At 34.7% G+C, this 24,015-nt stretch overlaps 1 protein-coding gene across 1 annotated transcript in view; it reads left to right on the forward strand.

Moving 5' to 3' along the window:
• Positions 1-24,015, forward strand: part of LOC149234376 (sodium/hydrogen exchanger 8-like) — a 1,053,364-nt gene that overhangs the window by 580,139 nt on the left and 449,210 nt on the right. Inside the window, exon 11 of the mRNA XM_089371820.1 lies at positions 10,605-10,654. Within this exon, the coding sequence (XP_089227946.1) occupies positions 10,605-10,654 (50 nt within the window). The remainder of the gene's footprint in view (positions 1-10,604; positions 10,655-24,015) is intronic.

The following is a 24,015-nucleotide window of genomic DNA, read 5'->3' on the forward strand; positions in this document are numbered from 1 at the left end:
TTGATGATTGTATTGCAGTAGTGATTGTTTTGTATTTATGGATCCAGTCTGAAAATTTATGAAACGTGGTCCCTGGAAGAAAAGAGAAGGTTGTAGTCTTTTGTAGGCCAGCACCTACGTACTAGTACTTTAGCTAGTACAAGAGCTAAGGGGGTTGTAGCTCCCTTCCAGGAGAGTCTAGAGAATGAGAGAAGGTTGTAGCCTTCTACAGGTAGAAGCTTGCGTACTGGTATAAGACTGCACCAGTACTATTGTAAAAAGAAATTTTTTATTAAAGGAAGATACAGACGAATTGCAGCAAGTGGTTTTCACCCACATTGGGTTTCCACCTTATATCATGGTGTTCATGTGTGCTCCTTATGTGTGATTATCTGTTCTATTTTACTACACCTGTTTACTGTTAATATGGTTAATAATGTTCTGATGCACTCATTGAAGATCAACTAATTTTACAGGATATACGCTAGTTGCATTAAACACAGTTGTGTATATACGCGGGTATCCTTAACTGAAGTAGCGTATATGAATCTGAGTATGGAAATAAAAACGTTATATTGATTTGATAATACTGATTCACCCCCCCCCCCCCCCTCTCAGTATTATTTCCAACACTTGGGGAAAAAAAAATTGGACCCTATATTAGGTGGGACGAGCCTACCTATGGTTTTGTGCATGGTTTTTGCACATGGTTTTGGGCGTGATGGTTTTCAGTCCATGGTATTGGATGCTTCAGCATGTATATATATGTATTGTAACATTGAAAGGAACATAATGAAAAATCAATCTGATAGTCTCGGTTTTGGGATCTAGGGGAAAATCTTTATGTATATGTGTTTTATGTGTTATGCTCTCGCATTGTTTATTTTCCGTGTTTTAGAATTCGTATGCAGGTAATTTCTATACGGGGTTAAAACCTACATATTCCTCGGACCTAGAAAATAAGGCTCCAAATTAGATTGATGTCCCAAAGATTATTTCCTTTAATTTTATTTATTTGATCCTTCTCCATTCTTTTTATATCACTCAAACAACTTATAGGTGGAACTAATTCCCAAAGAATTCTCATGCTTGGAATTTCAAATTCTTCGATAATATCTAAGACTCCATCCCAAAATATGTATGCATTGAGGGTTCACCTCTATTATAATTTCATATGTAAATTCACAATTACCTAACCAAGCTTCCAAATATACATGATAATGGAGATGTTCATCCTCTGTCAAACTAGGGATATGTTCAAGAGTATCGATATATTTCACTTCCCACAGTTTTAAATTGTCCAAAGAAACATGTGAATCCTTCTATTCAATAGTTTGAGCTTTAATCTGGTTAAAATGTGTATTGAGCTTGTCATGTAACAACTCAATATCATTCAATGTTTCATAAAATTGCTTTTATAGACTGAAGAATTTATCATTGATTGAACAATGCTTCAACATTTAAGAAGTCAACATTTCCCTGTTTAGTTTTCAGTTCTTCAACTTGAGTTTTAAGAATTGAAATTCGTTGCGTATAACCAGAGATCTCTATGGATTGGATTTCCTATATCTATTTCATTTCAAAAACCTATTGAGAATGCTTCTCTTTTAAATAAAATATTTATTTAATAAGAGTTTCTCTAATCATAGAAACGTTAACATTGTATTTAACTACCAATTGATCACTTTGTTGTTTACAATTTTCTTCCCATTGAACTTCTTTATTCTGGAATTGTTCATGTAAATCCATAGCTTGTTCATTCTAATGTTTCATCTATCAAGTCAATTTATATACAAACGACTTATTTTCATTGGAAAATGCTCCTAAAACATCTATTACTTCTTCTACAAACTCATTTATCATTTAAGTGAGATACATTCCATGTAAGACTTGGTTCCTAGGGAAAGCTTTCAGTTTGCTCTATTTTCCATTCCTTTCCCTTGACCCTAACAATAATTTTCTTTTGTGTTGGGAAGAAATAAGCGCTTAAAGGGATAATTGTGTCTTCCATAGGTGGTAGTGTATCCAAAAGCACTTTTCTAGGAATTGAGTTGATTGGTGTAGTATCAATAGTAGTAGTTGAAATTATAATTATTCTAGAAGGGTTTATTTTATTTGAATCCTTCTCAACTCCATTCTTAGCTTCATTACTTTTCTCTTCTTCTTTTTGTTGCTCCTCTATTTCCTTTTTCTTCTATTTTTTTTTGTCTTTCTTTTTCCCTCTTTGACTACTTTATTTTTTTTATTTCTTCTTCCTTTCTCAATTTTTCTTCTTTTTGTAGGTTTTCTTTCTTTTCCAATTCTTTTTTTTATATTTTTAGGATTTCATCTCTCTTCATTCCCTGTATTTTTCTTAATACCTCTTATTTATTCAATTGCTCTACATGTTCTATTTTTTCCACATGTTTTAGTTCCTAAATATTTATAACTATTTTCTGCTTACATGAGGAGACATTGTGTTCAATTGATTTTTTAATTTTTTTTAACAGTAGTAGAACTTGGAGCCATCACTAGCAATTTGGCTTTTTCTCTTGAGAATGCCTCTTTCCTATTTATTCCCAAACTAGTGAACTTAGCTTCATTTTCAAGATCATCAATCTCCTAAAAGCATTGTAATTCCTCTTCAAAATTCCCAGCTCCTTGAAACACAATATCAAAAGGAGAGTGAACATGGTTATATGAAGTAAATCTAACCACAACACAATGTTTTTTAAGAATCCCTTTGGGATCATATCTTCTCAAAGTCCCTTGGATAAACCTAGTATATCCAAGCCATTTAGCCTCAATTACAACATGATGAGGATTATCTAGTGTATAAATCCCAAATGGGACTTCAAAATAAGGCCAAATCTTCATTTGGTTCTTCTTCAAGGAAGCAACAATGTCAATATGATAGTCTTATATGTTATTTCCTTATCGATTAATCTTTTATGTATATAGTTAGGCAATAGATGAGGTGCATCCTCACACCCATATACACGAATATAAGAATATTCCTAGTCTATATACTAATCACAAATATTGGAGAGTGTTCATAGCATCTTGGGTGATTATGGAAGGAGCTTGTTGTTTTAGTAATGAATATAGAATTGATATTTGCATTTTGGTTTTTGAAGTTTGGAACAATATATATGAATGGGGTCATATGAAAGAGACCAATTCCATGTCGTGAGCAGAAAATGGGTCACAACACAAACAACATCTACAAGATGCACAAGCATGAAAAAGCCTAGACAGTGTCTAGGTGGGGATTCATATTATTTTCTAAACACTCTCTAAATATTTGAGGCTAAAATATTTGCCCAGTAGAACTTAGTTCCACTTTTAATCACCTAATGCATTAAAGAGGTCCATTCTAATATGAATTTAGTGGAATTAGCTTCCCCATATAAACGACATAACATGGAAGCTAAGAATATATATGGTATTTGGAGTTCATTTACTTTATGCAACTTATTTTGAATAACCCTAAAGGAATTTGGGATGTACCATCAGTATTTGAGTATCATGGACATAGAGGATTTTGCTTCAATTATCTCTTTTGCTGCAAATTCCTCTAGAAATTGTTTATCCAAGTGCTTTTTAGATGGTGATAATTTGTGCATATTATGATTGTTTTTAGATATAAAACACCCTACAATATGATTGGAAGAGTTAATAACAATACAAATATAAACCTTAGTGTGAAAAAATATCCAATGTACCATGTCTTAATACGGAAGGATGAGCGGGTGACCAATAAATTTATATAGTCTTGACTTCCTAATATCATCAAAATTTCTCATCTCCTCATAATATCTCTCTTCAAACTTTCCTTCTTTGAAATAACTTTGTATCTGGCTCCACCCCAAAATCAATTTCACTCCAATGCTATGTGAAGTATCTGAGATTTTGAAAGGTCATTAAATATTAGGAACATCAATTGACATATTGTCTATTGCATATTGGGATAATATGGTATCGGGCATAAATAATTAGATGTGGTATGATAGATTATGAAAATTATTGGAAAATTTCACATTTTATATCATACATATACAAAACAAGTAATATAATCATTCAATATTATAAAAACCTAATATATATATATATATATATATGATGATGATGATGATGATGATGATGATAATGGTTAATGTCCACTGAGACCAAACTTTGGTCTATCAAACCTAAAGAAACGAATTATTTAGTTTGATTTAAGATTTTATTCCTATGCTCAAAAAGCTTGGAGAGAAGCCTCCCGAGCTCACTGTAATTTTGACAACGTAAAAGGCTAGGAAGGTCAGTATTGCAACAAAGATTTTGAAACTGAGATCTAATGTGGTTGTACGTGGGGCACTCTAAGAGGAAGTGATTTTCATCCTCGATGTTCGTATTCTCACAGAGATGGCAAAACCTTTCCATCCATGGTGTTTTAGGAACTGCTCAACGACCCGTTTCACTATGGAGATCATGAGAGTTCGGTCTAATCTTGGCTATATTAATTTTCTTCTTTGAGCTAGTTAAAATAGAGAGATACTTTTGATCTTCTAGGGTGGGGTTGATGACCTCCTTATAATATCTTAATTTTCTTTTAGCTGCTAAATCTTTCTCACACCACATTTTTTCTTTAAACTTAGAAGTAACAATATTTTTAATGTTATTAATGTTTTGCAATGCAACATTCTCATCGATCTCCCAATGGTTTAACCAAGCCCTGATGTCTTTATACCAACCTCGTTTGAGCCTTAGGTGGTTTTGGCTACAATTTAAAGCTAGCTTAGGAAGTCTATGGTCTCCTATGTTATTGAGTTTGTGCTTGTACAATAGAAGCCTAGTCATAGCTAGGCTCTCGATAGGGGAAAGACCCACTTCTAGAAGGAGAATAGGATAGGGTATGTTGCTTTTAATTTTGAGGTTATACGTTATAAAACGCTTCTGGATTTGCTCAATCTTTCTCTAGGATTCTCTATAGATGCTACAACCCCAAACCTCACATCCATATAAGATAACTGGAGTGAGTAAAGTTTCAAAGAGGAACTTCTTTCTATCCCACATTACGAGGTTTTCCGTTTTACAATTATTTTCAAGACCAAAATAAGCTTTCCATCCCCCATTAATCCTTTTCTCAATGCTATAGTTCCAGTTGAGCTTGTGATGAATATCAATTCCTAGGTACTTGTAGGAAGACACTTCCTCCAAGTTACTATTGTCATACATAAAATTAGCGTAAGTGTCCTTCTTGGATTTGATAATCATAACTTTTGTTTTGTTAATGTTAACAATCATACCTATGATAGAGCAGAAATCCTTAAGAAGTATAAGTTGCTTATCAAGATTAGATGGGCACCTTGCGAGAAGAACAATATCATCAGTGTAGAGAAGAAGGATGATGACTATCCCAGCTAAGATTGTGCCAGCACATCCTGCTTCCTCTAAACAACCTTCTAGCTTGTCGATGTAAATGCCAAATAGGGTAGGGGAGAGGGGGCAACCTTGTTTAACTCCGATATTACACTTAATATCTTTCAACCACCCCTCATTGCTCTTTAACTTGGCAATTACATTCTTGTATAACCTTATAGCGGCAGCTCTCAACTCAAAAGGAACCTTTAGCTCTTCTAATCTGTTCCAAAGGTTGTTTCTAGGAATCGTATCGAAAGCCTTTCTAAAGTCCACAAAGCAACAAAAGAGATTGGATTTATCATTGCGGCATTCCTCCACAATGATCCTAAGCGTAATGAGGTGGTCTGTTGTTGAGTGCTGCTTTATAAAACCCACTTGGCCTTTAGCCCGCTTACCTTCACTTTCAAGCCATATGCTCAACTTCCTTTCCAAAATAATACCATATAACTTGGCTAGGAGAGGGCTGATCATAATTGTCCGATAATTAGAGGGGTTATTTGTATCCCCACTTTTAAAAATAGGGATAATGAGGCTTTGAGTCCATGGTTTAGGGAACCCTTGCTTGACCGCTTGATAAATACTATTTTTATTATACAATCCAACTATAAAGTTTCTTAATTTAAAAGTGAAGTAATAAGAGAAGAAAATATTAAACAATTTAAAGAGGATCCTCCTAGAATTTTAAATAAGCTTCATTAATTATTATACTTGTGAAAGGTTTTGTATATTTTGCATATTTTGTAGATTTAAAGTTTAATAATATATATATATATATATATATAAATGAGAAAAATAAAAATAATTAGAATGTTAATTATTTAAACACTATTTTTATTATATAAACCAACTATAAAGTTTCTTAATTTAAAAGTGAAATAATAAGAGAAGAAAATATTAAACAATTTAAAGAGGATCATGATAAAATTTTAAATAAGCTTTATTAATTATTATACTTGTGAAAGGTTTTGTATATTTTGTAGAGTTTGAAGCTTAATTAAATATTAGTTATAGATGTTTAAATATCAGGTATAATAATAAAGTTTTGGTTATATCTTTAATCTAATGTTGGTATGTTTGTTAGTTGTATGGTTGGTTTTTTTTTAAGAATATATTGGATATGTTTTTTATCTTAAATATATAAGTTGATTCTATGCTCTTTATAATAAATTTTATAAATTAAATTCAGATATGTTATAGTTTTAATGTGAATTTTTAAATAGATTATTACTAATCTTTTTGAAAGACAGTTTCTATAAATACTTGCTATTTCATATATATAATTGATTTAATCTAAATAGTTTAAAAAAAAATTATTTATGAATATATTTTTTCATTTGATTTTTATTTTATTTTCAAAAATTAAAATAAATACAAATTTAATAATAACATTAAAATTGAATAATAAAATTATTTATATATTTTTAAGTATAATTTAAAATGAAATAACCATACATATTTAGCATCTTTCATTAAAAAAAACTTATTTAGAAATCAAATTGTAATAGCTTTATTGTTGATTATCTAAATATAGAAGCTTTCTCTTCTTTTTTATATAAAACTTCTCTATTCATGTGAAAATTTATTTATTTAAATTTTTTTTATAATAAAAAAATATTGATTATTTTGATAATATTATCATTTTATGTATTTATTAACTTTTTAATCTATAAAATAAAAAATTTTATTTTCTTAGATTTCTATTAAACCTTTTTTATTAACAAAATAATAATAATTTTTATTTTATTTTATATTTTTTTTAATTCTTTTATATCTCTAAAATATTTTAGTCTAGTTCATTATTTCACATAATTTATTACCGTTCATTAATAATTTTACATGAGAAATTATTTTTATTAATTTTTTTAATATTTATTTTTTCTTAATATTTCTCTAAAACTTTATAAGTTCATAAAAACCATATTATTTTATACTTGTATTAAATATAATAAAATAAAAATAATAAGTTACAAAATTAGTTTGATTAGAATCATAAATTATATTTATTTATAATTATATACTTTTGTGATTTATTCAAGTTTTTGAGACATATTTTTTGGGATAATCACATTTTGTTATGAGGATAAACTCTTTTTACATGAATAAATAAATTAACTAATTAATTTATTTATTATTAAATTTTCCTCTAATTTTTTGTCCAGTCAAAAGTAGTCGTTTCTTTTTGTCACACTTAACGTAAACAAATGAATTTTGATGTAATTATCATCAAAAACATATCCCAAAAACCTATATATATTTTATTTATATTAAATATGTTATTAAACTCAAAAAAATTATTATAAAAAATAAATAATAAAATCTCTGTCCAGTGAATTCCGTAACTTTCTCCCTCCTATTGCTGCTTGGGTTTTTGGTAATTGATCCGAATTATTTGCCTAGTCATATAATAATCATTGCCTCGGTGTTTTTCATCGTAAATTCTTTCTATTCAAGGAAATACAAAGAAAATAAATCAATTATTTAACACCTAATTATTAATTCACTATCGTTTTCCTTCTTTTAATTTTATTTATTAAATATTTAAAATAATTCGTTATTTTTTTCGTTCTTTTAATTTTATTTATTAAATCATTTTTTTAAATAATAATTTCTAATTTTTCATATTAAAATATACATAAATGATATTTTTGGTATTTTACTTAACTGCAATTGTTTTAGTATTTTAAGAGCAAAATATTTAAGTCTATTCATGATAATTAAAAAGACTAGTTTTGACTATTGATTTTCTTGAACTAGTTTTTAATAAAAAAAAACTATTGAATTTGAACATAGAAAGAAAAAAAACTAAAACTCTGTAAGGCAATGAGGTGTACCTCTTATAATCTACAGCTTCAATTGGAATGGGCCCCTTGTTGTTTCTGGGAGAGTGGCTGGGATCATAGGGGATGCCCAATTGCTTCTCCATGCGCCTAAGCCTTTAGTCCATCGCTATCGTGTGCCTTTGCATATGATTTAGGGTCATGAGGATGTCTTCCTTCATTTCATTTCAGTCAACAAGAACTTTGCCAAGAAGAAATTTCAGGTGCCAATAAATGTCCATTGTTTACATGTAGTGGTTGTAATGGCCTCTAGTGTGCTTTGCATGCAGAACCTAGTCTGCCACCTTTGCTAGAACTTTTGCATCAGTGAAAGTATGCCTTTTATGTGCTAATTCATGTTCTATTTGAGTGATTTGTCAAAAATGTTGACCAAGATCCACCTTGTGTTGTTAGTGGCAGATGTTGTTATCCCTGAGAAGCAGACAAGTCTAGTACTAACAGGGACTTTGGCTATTGATGAGGTTGAGAAGACTCTGCTTGACATATTAAGTTCTACCTCCTTGAGGTCATGGAGCACCCAGTGCATTGATTCCTATCAAAAAAGAGAGATGTTGATGGGGGGAATGTGGGAGAAAACTGCTTTAGCAGGATTTGACTTCACAACCCCCTTGAAGAGATAGAGTTCTCCACTGACAATATTTCAAAGTTTCTAATTAGCAAACCAAGATGAATTGCATGTCAAGGCCTCCAGGAGCTACTTTATTTTGGTGGCGTCTTGCCAGGGAGGGCGGAGATCATATAGGAAAAATTCCCCTTCGATGTGACCCCATTCACATAGAACCATTCCAAATATACCTATCCAAATAGCTCTAAATTTGCAAAACCATTAGGGAGGTTGAGGGAAACAACTAGACTGAGACAATTGTGCCCTATAATTCCCTGAGAGAGGACTTCAAAATTGCCAAGGGCCATCATAGAGTGCATGATGACGAGAGGATGCAAGCAGGCTATCTTCCTCTGACAACCTAGGAAGAGAAGATTCCAAGGGCCTAGATAACCCAATGTGGTCATCCCTGAGGAGGTATCCTGGAAGTGTGTCGAACGTCAAACAAAAGAGCGATTTTCTAATTCCATGATGGTAGTGTTAATCCACATGCTCACCCCCTACTACCAATTATGGATTTCCTTAGTGTGAAAACTCAAGGTGAGAGACTTACCTCGCAACATGGTACAACTACCATTCAGTTTCTTCAGTCCATTTGTACCCTCTACTATGTTCATTAATGTTCCTTGCTCATTCAAATTAACTATCGATCATGGACATGTTGCCACATCCCTTTATTGTGTAAGCTAGTTGAATAGTTGCAACATGCCTTGCTACTACCCTATCCAAAAAATTATATCCATCTAATATTATTTCTTAAATAAAATTGAGAGAGAGAAGCAACCAAAGGACATTCATATTTATAACTACTCTTTCCTTGGAATTCTATCCATCCAATATTATTTCTTAGATAAAAATGAGAGAATGACAATCAAATAATATTCATATTTATAGCTACTCTTTATATTTATATTTATAAACATCTTTTCATTTACATCAAATTTATTATTAATTATATTTCGATTAATTATTTTAAATATATTATACATATATTTATGTATTATTAGTATTTTATTAATAAAATTATAATTTCCTTTAATATTTATTAAAGAATATTAATAAAAAAAATCAAAATTAATAATAATAATGTGTTTTTATCTTTATTTTTAATTTATTTATTTTTAAAATAAATGTGTAATGTTTTTATAAAATATTATATTGTTTATATTTTTTATATTTTTAATATGATTATGATGATGATGTTAACCACCACCACCACCATCATCATTTTATACAATGAAAAAAATTATTATAGTTTAGATATTAAAATAGGGACACTTATCACTCATTGTTATCAGTTAATATAAATTGATTTATCACTATTATTCAAAGAAAACTAACCCTCTAGTTAACAAAAAGTAAACTTTCATACTTACCAAATATCAAATCTTAATGTTAAACTATTAACATATTTTCAAATTTTTAACTAAATAAAAACAATTTTATGACATATATTATATATTTTTATATTAAATTTATATAATTTTTTGAACTAAATAAGAACAATTTTATAATATAGTTTTTATATTAAATTTATATAATTATTTGAACTAAATAAAAACAATTTTATAACATATATTATATATTTTTATATTAAATTTATATGATTAATTGAATTAAATTTATTTATAATTTTATATGTTATTTTATTTTTGATAATTTTAATAAATTTAATAATTTAAACCTTATTTTTTTTTTTTTTAATTCCAAATATAATGAGCATAGAATATATATATTTAATATGATAAGATGGTCAAACAACAATCTAATTATAATCTTATTATATTTCATGTTTTCAGTGGCGTGATAATCGTTGAAAGCATTATTCACAATCAAAGCCATTTTACAGGTTAGATCGATGTTATTTTTCTGCTGATGTCATTTTTCATGTTTAATTAGAAATCATTTGATATTTAAATTATTAATTTAATGCTGATTTATCTTTTGGAATGTTATGATTTTATTAATAGAACAATGTTTTATTTTCGTTTCTGGTTATCAATTTTCTTTTATGATATTGTTAATAAAGGTTAATAGTTTTGTTTCATATAAATTAGTTATATATATATATATATTATTTTTTTAATTTTTTTAAACAATATGTTTTTCATTAATTTTATGCCTATACCAATTTCAATTTTAAATATATTTATAGAGTTTTATTATTCATATCAATCGTTTTTTTCATGAAAATAGTCGTTTCTTGCTCTCAAGCTTCCTATTTCTTTTTGTGTTACTTTTTCCCAGATATACATATTATGGAAAGAAAAAAAGTATTATTATTAAACATTTTTTTACAATATTTTATTATTGTATTCAAACTAAAATTATTAAATAAAAAATTGAAAAAAAAATCAAGTGTTTAGGAAAAAATCTATTATGTTTTTTTTTTCAAAGGAAAAAAACATTGGTTTATGTATAGTGCCAGTACATTTTCAATAAAAAAGAGCATACATAAACTCTCCAACAAATAGAATGAGAGAGTGCATATGCATGTCCAAGTTATGGGGCAAATGGAGCTAAGTATAAATAGCTCGATTGTACACTAAAATGTTGACTTTACCTCTTAATGAATTTGCATTAAACAATGACATATATTTTTAAAATTTAGCAAAATGTAATAGACATTGTCTATAAAACTATGGAAATTGTATTGAGCACACATGTCTAACAATGTTGTCCTCCAGATATTGAAAGTGCATAAAACTTGTAGCCTCGGTAAGACCCTTTTTCTACAGTGAATCAATAACAGTGTTAGTCTCCCTGAAAATGTGATGAAAGGTGATGCTTTCAAACGTTTGTTTTAAATAGTGAATGTGATTGAACCAGCCATCAAGATGAGGAGGGAAAAGTACAATTTTCCCCAACACTCTATCAATGAGGGACTTGGAGTCCCCATATACGTGAAGTCTACTCACAGAGAGCTCCTTTGTAAATGATAGAAGTCCCCATAATGCCAAGATCTTAGCCCTCATGTTTGTTCCAGTTTTGTCGTGCAAGATATTTTATATTACTTTTTGTTGCAAATCCTAAGCCATGCACCACAACCGCATATCCCTGCCTATGCAGCACCATCAAAGTACCCTGCAGGAAACTGTATGCAAGGATGAAAGAGACGAACAATTAAATCTTTATCCCTATGCACGCTTATTTTTTGTGTGCCCATCCAAGTCCCGATGTTGGAACTAATCCTATGGATGTTGATGGGGATACCATAAAAAATGTATCCATTCCTAGCACACCATATTTCCCAGAAGATGTAGAGAGGAATAACCTATGTATTCCCCCCTCTTGATCCACCGGCAAAGACACTGTTCAATAAAGAGGTAAGTTCTAAAAGGAATGTGAAAATATTGTAATATCTAGCGCCCTACCTGTGTTGGAATCAAACATTCCAATAGAAGATATAGAATTGTCTCAGGTGAATTTTGACATAGTGAGCACAAACCTGGTCCATGTATACCCCTCTTACGCAGGTTCTCCCAAGTCAATGTTTTGTCGTGCTAGACTAACCAGGTGAAGAGAATGATCTTAACAAGAACCTTCAGTTTCCATTTTTTTTCTGAACTAACAAGTATTATTTAAAGAGAGTTTAGAACCCATAATGTACCTATAAGTATCTACCACCTCCATTGTTCCCTTATGGAAAATCCCACCCCATGTGATGTAGTCGCCTCTCTTAGTATTGTACAAACCCACTCTTTTAAGTTCCAGTATGTGGTTATCCCAAACATCGTCTCTATGTCCAACCAGTCTGATATATGTGGCTTTCTTCCAAACAGGAAACGAACCATGCCAATGGTTAATGACCTGTTCCAAATAGAAATATCCCCTTGCATGTAGTTTGTCTATAGTATCCACCGAGAGGTCGGTGGCAGGATTAACGCATGTAATATGATCTAAACCAATTAGTATGAAATTTCTTGTACCGAAAGACCACCGAAGCTGCTAAAGAAACCAGGATTTCACTTGTGGAAACTCGACAAGATATAAGAACCAGATTTTTTTGCCTGTGGTGCCATCCCTGATCCAATCATAAACATTCTTGTATTTCAGGTACTTCAACCGAACGATGTCCCTCGAGATTCCATCTTGAAATAGAGCACTCCATAAGGACTTTATCAAAATATCCCATCCAAATACTTTCACATCCAGAATCCCCCATCCACTATATTCCTTCAGGATGGTGATCTTATCCCATTTGATCAGATGGAATTTTCTTCCCTCCCCGATGCCAGCCCAAATGAAATGTGCCATTAACTCTGAATTTTGGAAATAATGGTTGTGGGAAGTATATATAAATGTTCCTAGTATACCGCAATCTGTTGAAGAACCATTTGTGCAAGGGAGTATCTCCCCCCAAGGTAAGCCATCTATGAGACCAATCAAATAGTTTGTGGTGAAATTTATCCAAGAGCCATAACCAGTCATCAGACATGTAATTGTTAGGCTTGAGTTGGTATCCCATATATGTGAATCCCTTGCACAGGGGCTTTGTTATAACACCAAATATATTGGCAATAAAATTGATCACCTCTCGATATCCACTTGAAAATAGGAGAATTGATTTGCCCCCATTTAGCATCAACCTAGATGCCTCGCCAAATCTCATAAAGATATAATGTAATGTCAACCATTGTGATCTGGATACCAACCCGAAAGTGAGGATGTCATCAACGAAAAAACTATGGGAGATATCAACATACATACCCAAATTGATGCCACTAAAAAGACTCGATGATCGAGCCTCTTTGTTTTTAAGACTGAGCCCATCCATAACCAAAATGAAGAGTAAGGGTGAAAGTGAGCATCCTTGCCACAATCCCATTCTCACTTGCAAAAAATGGGAAGGATATTCATTAATAAGAACCGCTTAATCTGCCGAAGTAACACATTCCATAATCCATTCAACATTGTACATCGTCAGTCCAATCTTCATTAATATGAGGCGCAAGAATGTCCAATCCACACAATCATATGCCTTCTACAAATCCACCTTCATGACAAATGCCTCCATTTTCCTTGTGTGAATAGAATGTATGCATTCTTGTGATGTGGCCATGTTGATCGGAAAAAATGTCCGTCGTCAACATTAGGGGAAACCATCTCGTCGGGAACTTAGAGCATCTCCTTTTCCGTTGAATATGGTGGTTCCGACTTGTTATGGGTCCAGTTACACTATTGTTTAATACTAAATTAAAGATAATATAATACTAACCTAATATAAACTAAGAGTTAATCTATTTACATCTATAATACATTTCTTTTATATTGATCTTTAAAGATATGAATTAAAGGATTAGATCAACACAAAGGTTTGATCAATTTGAAGGTTGATGAAACCGCAATTAAATGATTTGTTTGCCTCTCTAAGAGAGGAATTGATGCAAACTAAGATGAAAATGAAAAATTAATCTAAAGCATGAAATATTATCTTGAAATGGGATGGGATATCCCTCTCCTAACCCAAGAGCAAGTTAGCTAAAACATGAGGAAGGAACTGACTTAATTCATTATATGATTTTGTATTAATTAAAGGAAGTAGTTCACATTAACTAATATAAGTGAAAGAAAAATAAGCATGTAAATGAATAATAAATATTTATTAGTCACCACAGGAAAACTTCAATGAATTAAGATAGATTTTGATCTCATTCTACCCTGCAAAGATAGCTTTAACAAAGTTTCAACAGCAAAATGTCATTAACATAGCAATAGTGCATAATATCAAAGAAACATAACAATGTTTAGAATAACTATCAAAACCAATAATGAAACTTTAACAGTGAGATGATAATCCTAATTTCTGGTAATAGTACACAACAAGAATCAATTAAAAACCATGTCAAAATTTATTACCACAGTTTCGGGAGTAGCTCTGACTCTTAGTGAATGTGCTTACAATAGTGCAAAGTCCCTTCATAAAAGATCCATAACTCCTCTACATTCTCTATAATAAACTCTCTGCACTCCACAATAGTGCGAAAGCACAAATCACATTATTGCATAGACCCTTGTGTGTGATCGTGACCCCCTCATGTCATTAAAGAGACCGGTATTTATATAGAGTTACAAATATAACAAATCCCTTTGGTTTCTCAACAAACGAGAAATAAAAGTAAATGAATCTAGAGTTTTTTGCTTTTTTTGGACCACAGAAGGAATTTGGAACTCATTGCAACGAAGTGTTGTCTTTAGCCAAAGGGTTGATTTGTTGTTTACTTTCTGTTACAACAATCTCCCAGTTTAGAACTGCTTTGTATCACATGGTAGAGAGTGATTGGAAACCTCAGGTCAAACTGTTACTTCCTCCTTATCGACCCTGGGTTCATCCATGTTTCAATCAAACAGAGATTATTTAGTTCTATTATTAAACTTAACCGAAAAACAAATCGAAAACTAAACACATAGACTTCCCACAAAACCAATGAAAACGGAATTTTCAATTATTATAGCAGTGGGCCCAGATGGAAATGACAAGTGGCAGAAGCAGAGTGGAATCAGAGATGAGCTTATTGCAACTTTCAAAATGAGACAAGACAAAACATGTATGATATGGGTACCTCCGATATGGAGTGGATGAGATAACATAATTAATTCATTTTAATAACTATATTGGATCTGTAATATCGCATCTTTGTTTCAGCGATTTGATATCGGAGGTTTCATTCAAAAGTTCTGATTAAAAGTTCTGATATTAAGGCAGATGGAAAATTCTTATTAATCAACGTTAATACATATATCGAGTCCGGATATTGAAGTGAATAGCATGTCAGAGGTTGAAGTGAAGGCTTATCGGAGATCAGAGATTAGAGGTGAAGGCTTATCGGAGATCGGAGATCATAAGATATCGAAGTTCAGAGATCGGAAACGTGATATATCAGCATATCGGAGCGGAAGCCTTTAGAAATATTGGCAGGATATGGATATTGGAGGAAGTACTGTATCAGAAGTCGAAGATCGGGGATGAATGAATATTGCATATCGAAGAACATATATTTTAAGTGGTGACACATAACAAAACTCTGATATGTGATTTCTCTGATAAAAGGAAGTGAAGAAGGGTTACGTGATATGTGGGTCTCCAATAAACTACAACCATTTGTATGTCATATGGTTCTAAGTATGTTTATTTAAAAAGGGAAAATCCATTGTATTATTAATTGGGGTTTTGACATCGGGAAGTTCTAAAAGGGTTTCATCGATGTTAAAGCTTCAATATCTTCGATATATAATAGCCACTCCTTGGCCTTGGGGGATATTTTATTCCTTAATCTAAATAATTAAGATTTTTAAAACAAAATTTTATTTAAAAAGTATATTAACAAACAACTTAATCAAACTTAGGCAAACTATAAAAATAAAACAAATGTAAATAAAAAGGAAATTAAACTTTGAAATAAATAATCACACTCAAATCCTACTTGAAATACAAAAAGGTTCCCCATGCCTATTATGATAAAATAAAATGGGGGTGTTGTGTTTTCACTACAACAATGGCAAAACATTAGGGAGAAGCAGTTATCTTTGTCGTAAAGATATGGAACTTATTTTAAAAATGAAGGAGTTATAATTAGATCATTTGAAATGCTCAAATTTAGACATCCTGACCATTTTGTCCTTATTATACATTGTCAAATAAATAGATATACCATTATCATTCATCAACATGTAAAATTTACCCCATGAATTCAATATTTCAGTAAATTTATATGTACCACGGTCGACTTAGTTGGACATCAGTTTTCAAGTAAACAAGCTAATCAAGAAAACATAATATTAATTTAACTTCCATACCATAGGCATGGCCATTGCTACCAACAGGCGTTTATAGCCTTGACAAGGATTCCTTTTAACACTTTTGGGTACCAATGTCCCATCTATTAGGAATAAATACAGATTTGTAAAATATCATCTTAGACTTATTTGAATGACAATTGAAGATCATTGTCCTAGCTTGGTAACCAGCTAACGACAATGCCATTCACGAGATCTAACATGGTGAACAATCCGGATCGTGATGAGACCTCTTGTCTTTCAACCTTATGATCGAAAGCCATTACCTTGGCTTAGTGACCAATAATGGTAATGTCACAATATTATAACTTATGATCATGGTAGATCGGCTCGTGATGAGACCTCCTATCCTTCAATTGACCAATATTGATTTTATGTTTAACTATGATTATAGTTAATCTCATAGAGATTACTTAATATATGGGGTGTCATGTTGCTCCTTAAGAACAAGGGATGGCGTAAAAAACTTTAAGTTGGCTATTATTCAATTGACTAAACTCGCTCGCCAAAAGAACTCATAATCGTAAGTAATTGTTGATAAATGTGTTTAACTTTCTTTTAAAGATAGGGGTTAAAGATAATTCATTAAAAAATAACAGAAAGATTTAAACTCAAAGAACAGAAAATGAGGGAATCTATTTGGTTAGGAAAGCTTGAAAATGAACATAAACGAAATCATCTTCATTGAAGTGATCCTTAGATATTAGGTTTCATTAATAAATTAGAGCATAAAAATGTCTCGCCCAATGATTATGCCAAGCTGAAAAAGAAAAAATTATTCCATTTTATTGTGAAATGGAATAAAAAGACAATACAACTAAGCCTAAAATGCTTATCAAATCAGAAAGAAAACAATTAAGAGAATGAGCTTTGAGATACATCTTACAAGATAATACACAAAATTGACATAAAAATATGATTATGTTGATTTTATCTTGTATGATGATTTGTAAATAAAATTATTTTTTTTCAAAGCATAGTTATTAATTTAGAGATATTGTTATATGCTTTGATAGGGATTTCTTTACTTTTGCAAATCTTGCTTCAAAATAGTTGGTGAGTCTTAATAGATTAAGTTTTAAGAACAAGACTGACAATTGATTTTAAAATATATGCAAAATTAGAAAAGTGAAAACTCCCTAATATCATATGACGATTATTCTTCCGAATTGTTTATTCTTGTTGGGCACGGAATCCCCCCAAGGCATGCTTTGGGGCTTAAAGCCCAAGTTTTGACTGAGTCCATTGTAAAGACTCGGCGATTTGTGGGCGCGGAGCGCGAAGTCATAATAGAGTCACACGGTTGTCCACCCTTGTTTTTATAATGTAATGTTGGTTTGAAAGATCTACCCATGGTCCATGGACCATGATTGTATAAATAGAGCGAGGCTCTATGTGTAGAAAAAACAAGGAAGCAAGATGCGTCTAAGGAATCGACGAAGCATTGAGTCAAAGTGTAAGGCATGTCTTTGGGTTGTAGAGTAGGAGAAGGCTCTGCAGTTGAGTGCGCAGAGGCCTAGTAGTCCACAGCTGAGTGCGCAAACCCCTGCAGCTGAGTGCGTAGGGCAGGTCGAGTCTGTAACCATTGGAAGCATTAATAAAGAGAATTTCTACCATTTATGTGTATTGTTTCGTGTTTTATGTATTATTGGGTATGAATTGCAATTTTACTATTTATTTACTATGGGAACTCATATGAATGTGCTGAATAAATAAATATAGCATAAGGCATCTGTTTACGCGAGGATAAATAACTGGTGTAAGAAGATAAGTAAGATCTCGGGTGTGATTTAGGGAAGTAGTGCAGATCGCTACTCCAGCAGCGCGGGAAACCCCACAGCCCCTGGTTAGGGCTACGCGAAGGAAAATATATCAGGGAACGAAGGCAAAGGAAGTGTGCGAAGTGACCTACACGAAGGGACTAATAGTTGGACTTAATCAACCCCTCAGACATCTCCAGGGTGTGGAAACCTGGTTCCAGCACCCCCCCCCCCCATACTACTTCGAGTGAGACCTCAGTCCGCGCTCCGCGAACTGTTGCCGAAAGGACCAGTAGTACAGAGATTTGTTTGCCTAATTAACTCCGAACCTAGGTCAGTCCCCAACAAGCCAACAAATGGTTCCATTTCTGGGACCGGGATCTGCATAGAGATGTCTGATGTCGTATCACTGGAATCCAACTAAGAAAGGAATTGAATATTGGTTGGATAGGAAGGTTCACGAGTTTGCAGCACAGGAGAATAGGAATATGTGACTATCAAAAGAAGAGTGGTTAGACATCTACATGTATACAGAGATCCACAAAATTTTCTTTGGATATTTCCCTACTGGGTTGTACGAGTGGATCACGAAGTTAGCTGATAGCCAAGGAAGGTGCAAGCTCGATAGACCTATTGTGTGGACTCCAGAATTGGTGCGCAGATTGGAAGCATCAAAGGATAAGATTGCACACGCTATTGATCAATGGCTCGATCAAATTATAGGAGGATTCATCAATGAGTTCGTGGTAGATACTTCAGTTAACTATAGCAAGTTAGAACGATGCTTCCCCAAAGGACAGTGAGGCAAGTACGTTAAGTCTTTGAACACTTGGATTAAAATAATACTGTGTGAAAAGAGGGTTATGCGAATACATTGATGTTTGGGGCTGCGCGAAGTGGGAGAATTTACAAAAACGAAGGTAGTACAGAACTAGAAACTAGCCCCTTGATCTCACCTCCGTGAGGAGACAAGGAAGAGCTCGCGAAGGTCTCACCAAGAAGTGTGATCAATTTTATAAGGCAAAGGATTCCGCACATACCACCCCCACCCACACCACTGCCAGTTTCACCATCTTCACCCCCATCTTCACCCATACCACCTCCGCCACCACCGTGAGTCAATATGGCAAGCGCGATAAAGTTTCCAGTGTTCAAGGGAGTAGGGAATGAAGATCCGGACCAGTTTTGGTTCATGATAAAAGTTGTATGGGAAGCGCATGGAGTTACGGATGACAATATAAATAAAGAAACGTTGGTTAGAACTCTGCAGGATCGCGCGCTGACCTGATACATTAAGCATTCTAATGACAATCCGAATGCGGAATCACAGACATCCAAACTGCACTGAACAGGGAATTTAGCAGGCCGAAGTCAGAGGCGTAGTCGATCATTGGGTTCAAGGAAATCACAATGCTACCAGGCGAGACCCCTTGGGAGTTGGATCAGAGACTGAAGTGCACAATTTGTGAAGCTAACATGACTTTGACGGATGGACAATACTGCGAATGGTTTGTAGCATTGTTAACGTCGCATTTAAGGAATGCATTACCACAACAGAGGCTAAAAACTCAGGCCAAGGCCTTGGAGATCACGATGAGACTCCACGAGACCCCGATATAGGATCCCAACCTAGGAGTTTAGCAGATTCACGCGCAGTTGAAAAACTTATGCCTTGAGATGCAGAGTCTGAAACAAGATAGGGCAGCTCGCCAAGAGGTGCGCGACGAAGTATGGTGTGTTAAATGTAAGGGTCAGGGTCATGACAAGGACCACTACCCAGTGTTAGCGAATTACCTCACGGGAGGAGGACCAATGCCATTAATACCGGAGGCACAATCAGGACCTAGCGTAGCGCCTGCGTTGTGGTGCGTTATTTTTCAAATGGGAGGAAAGCATGCTATGGATAACTACCATTTATTGCAAAAGTACAAACAGAATTCGCAGCAGTTGTTCTGTAATTTTTGTAGGTCAGTGGGACATGATGAGCGCACCTGTAGAAGTTATGAGCTGATGATGGATGGGACTCCTATCTACAGAGTTCAGGTAAAAACACATCCCCTTAACCAGAATACAGGGATGGCACGAACCGGATTTCAGGGGCATGGAAGAGGCTGAGGTGGAGGAGGACCTATAAGAGGTCGTGGACAGCTGATATGTTACAATTGCGGAGGGCTAGGACATTATGCATGTGATTGTATGAATCCAACATGTTTGTCATGTCTATATTGTACATTGTTTGATCATGAGACGGAGGACTGCCCCACACTGATAGTGAGGTTGCACGACAAGGGAGCGCTCAAAACTCCCCTGACTCAGAACCTACAAATGATGAAGTTTGAGCCGCACGAGGAAGACCCTAATGTGAAAATTGTGCTCCGAAGTGGAATTATGACAGGGGATGACAAAGGACAGCAGCTTGAAGATAGTACTTCGGTTTGCAAGGCTCTGACGAAAGAACCAGAGTTTTATTTGGAGTGCACTAAGGAAACCTTCATGGAAGCTAGCAAGAGCTTTGTTGATGCCTCCACTTCAGGAAGCAAGGACAAACCAGAGCCGGAAATGGACCCCTCGATGCTCACAATGTTCCTGGAGACATGCATGAAGCTGCTGCGTGATAGCAAGGTTGTAAAGGGATTGCAGGAACTCATAAATAGATACGTTGGGACCGCACCATGAGAACCGCGTGTAGTCTGGAAGATTGGAAAGCACACGACGAGGACGGGAAGAGAAATGAGATTGACCGTGCAAATTGGGGAATATGAGATGGACCAAGTGATTCTGGACCTAGGATCGGACGCGAACGTTCTGCCGAAGTAGACATAGGAGCATATGGGAAGGCCTATGCTGCAATGGTCTCCTATGCAACTGCGAATCCTGAACCAGCAAAAGATCCTATCGATGGGAAGATTGTAGGGAATCATCTAGATATTGAAGGAGCAAGCGCACTAGCAGATTTTGAAGTGATAGAGATTGTTGATGACAGCAATCCCTACCCTACGCTATTAGGAATAGATTTGGCCACTGACATGAACAGAGTGATAAATCTGAAGAAGCAAAAGATGATTTTTGAGAAAAAGTCTTTCTGCGTAGATGTACCTTTGGACCCTGCAGAAGGATCACACTACATGGAGCCAGTGCGTGACTATGAAAGCGATGACAATTTAGATTGCATCTACAAGATAACTGCGTGAGATAAAGACTGGGTAAATCCCACCGCAGATGGGCGAATCTCATGGGAGTGCGAAAGCTCTTGTACATCGAATTCTGACGAGGAGATAGAGTGATGGCAGAACCGGTTACATGAGGTAACCACGCTGAACTGTAACGCTACACTGCATATCAACGGAGGTAAGGGATCTGCCTACGTATGATGGGTTAAGTGAGCTAGATGACTTCCTTAACAGATTCGAAAGGGAGGTGCTAGAACAGTAATGCTTCGAGGCTTTGAAATGGGTACTGTGCACTACGCCCGCGAGGTGGTGGGGCACGTGCCAAGGAAGCATTGAGGACTGGCACGGGTGTAGGAGAATGATGCACATGTGGTTTGGGAAGCCTCATATGCAATTAAAAGATAAGTATGATGGGCGGGATGATCCATGCGCACACCTCGCCAAGTGAACAAAGGTCTATGGGGAAGAGCCACAACTTGAGTGGGTGCACCTGTTCTGTCATACCCTAGATATTATACCCATGAACTGGTATATAGAGACGGAGCTCTGCCATGGGATGAGTGAATGGGATATCTTGCGCGAAGGGTTCCTATTAACCTTCACGTTTGAGGATCGTAGGTGGGATATTATTGATGACGCACTATAAGCAATAAAAGAAGCTATCTTTAAAATACCCCAGGAGCCAATAGAATTGATTCAGCCTAAATGGGCGACTCAGCTGAGCTGTGCACTGGAGTGTTATAACGTAAAAACTGAAGAAGACGACGAGGATCCATGGAAAGTTAACATTCCAGAAATTGAAGGTTATCGCGAGGTTCAAGGGCCACTGATCGAAGATCCTGACACAATTGTGCCGGTAAAAGCAATGCAGGTGAACATTGGTACAGAAGCTAAACCTAAGTACGCAACACTCGGCGACCACTGGGATGACGTGATGATAGATAAAGTCGTTGAGTTACTCCGCGAGTACCAAGACCTGTTCCCCACCAAGATCACAGACTTAAAAGGAATCGTCGGAGATTTAGGAATGATGCAGATCACATTAAAGCCCGACACGAAGCCAATTAAGTAGAGGCCTTACCGCTTGAATCCAAAGTACAAGGAGAAGGTCCGCATAGAACTAGACAAGATGCTCGCAACTGGAATCATTGAGCCGATGGAAGAATCCGATTGGGTAAACCCTATGGTAGTGCAGGAAAAGAAGCAAAAGGGCGAGATAAGAATATGTGTGGACCTCAGAAAATTGAATGACGCATGTGTGCATGACCCATTCCCAACTCCATTCACAGATGAAGTATTGGAAAATGTCGGGGGCCAGGAAGCATATTCTTTCACTAACGGATTCTCAGGGTACCACCAGATCAAAATCACACCGGAATATAGGAATAAGACAACCTTCTTGACTGAATGGGGTTGCTTTCAATACACCGTTATGTTGTTTGGGCTAAAGAACACACCGGCCATCTTTTCGCGCATAGTTGTTGCAACATTCAAGGAATATATCCACAAGTTCCTAGAGGTTTATCTAGATGATTGGACTGTATTTGGATTGTTTAAGCACCATGTAGCGAGCTACACTTGATGCTGGGTACCTGCTGACGACACCAAATCATGTTGAACCTCAAGAAGTGTATGTTCTTCATTCCCTTTGGAACCTGTTGGGACATGTGGTTTCCAAATAGGAACTGATGGTAGACCCTGTGAAGATTGCGATGATTCTAAATTTGGAAGCACCGTGAAGTGTCAAACAGTTGCGCGCTACCTTGGGACATACGGGGTATTACAGCAAGTTGATCAAAAGCTATGCCCAGATCACCACGTCGATGGAGAAGCTGTTGAAAAAGGATGTAACATTCTGCTGGAATGATGACTACACGAAGAGCCTAGATGTACTAAAAGAAAAATTGGCCTCTGCGCCAATCCTGGTCTTCCCAAAATTGGATGAGGAGTTTCATTTCCATGTTGACGCATCGTGTATAGCACTGGGAGTGGTACTAACACAAGAGGGTGGAGAGGGCTTGGATCACCCTATCGCGTTCATGAGTCGCAAGTTGTCTAAAGCAGAGAATAACTATTCCACAATTGAATGTGAGGGCTTGGCTATGGTGTACGCGCTCCAAAAATATCGGCACTATTTGCTAGGAGGACACTTCAAGATGTATACAGATCACTCTGCGCTGAAATAGTTGGTCAATAAGCCTGTGTTGGGGGGGCGAATATGCGGGTGGTTCTTATTGTTCCAAGAATATGATTTTGAGGTAGTTGTGTGTTAGGTCCCTATAATACTAGTGATTACCCCATTACTATTGTATTTGTATCCCTTATTAATATTTTTGTGCCCTATTATCCCCATATTGTTATTATTGTGCCCCATAGAATCCCTCTATTGTTATTTTTGTGCCTTTATATTATTGTGAGGTCGACTGGGTTATATTGTGACTCCTTAGACTCCTATATATAGAAAGGAGGTTTTGTCATTTGAA

Source organism: Pinus tabuliformis, chromosome 8, assembly GCF_031772625.1.
Source record: "Pinus tabuliformis cultivar Carrire ecotype Pingquan chromosome 8, CPIR1, whole genome shotgun sequence".
NCBI lineage: Eukaryota > Viridiplantae > Streptophyta > Pinopsida > Pinales > Pinaceae > Pinus > Pinus tabuliformis.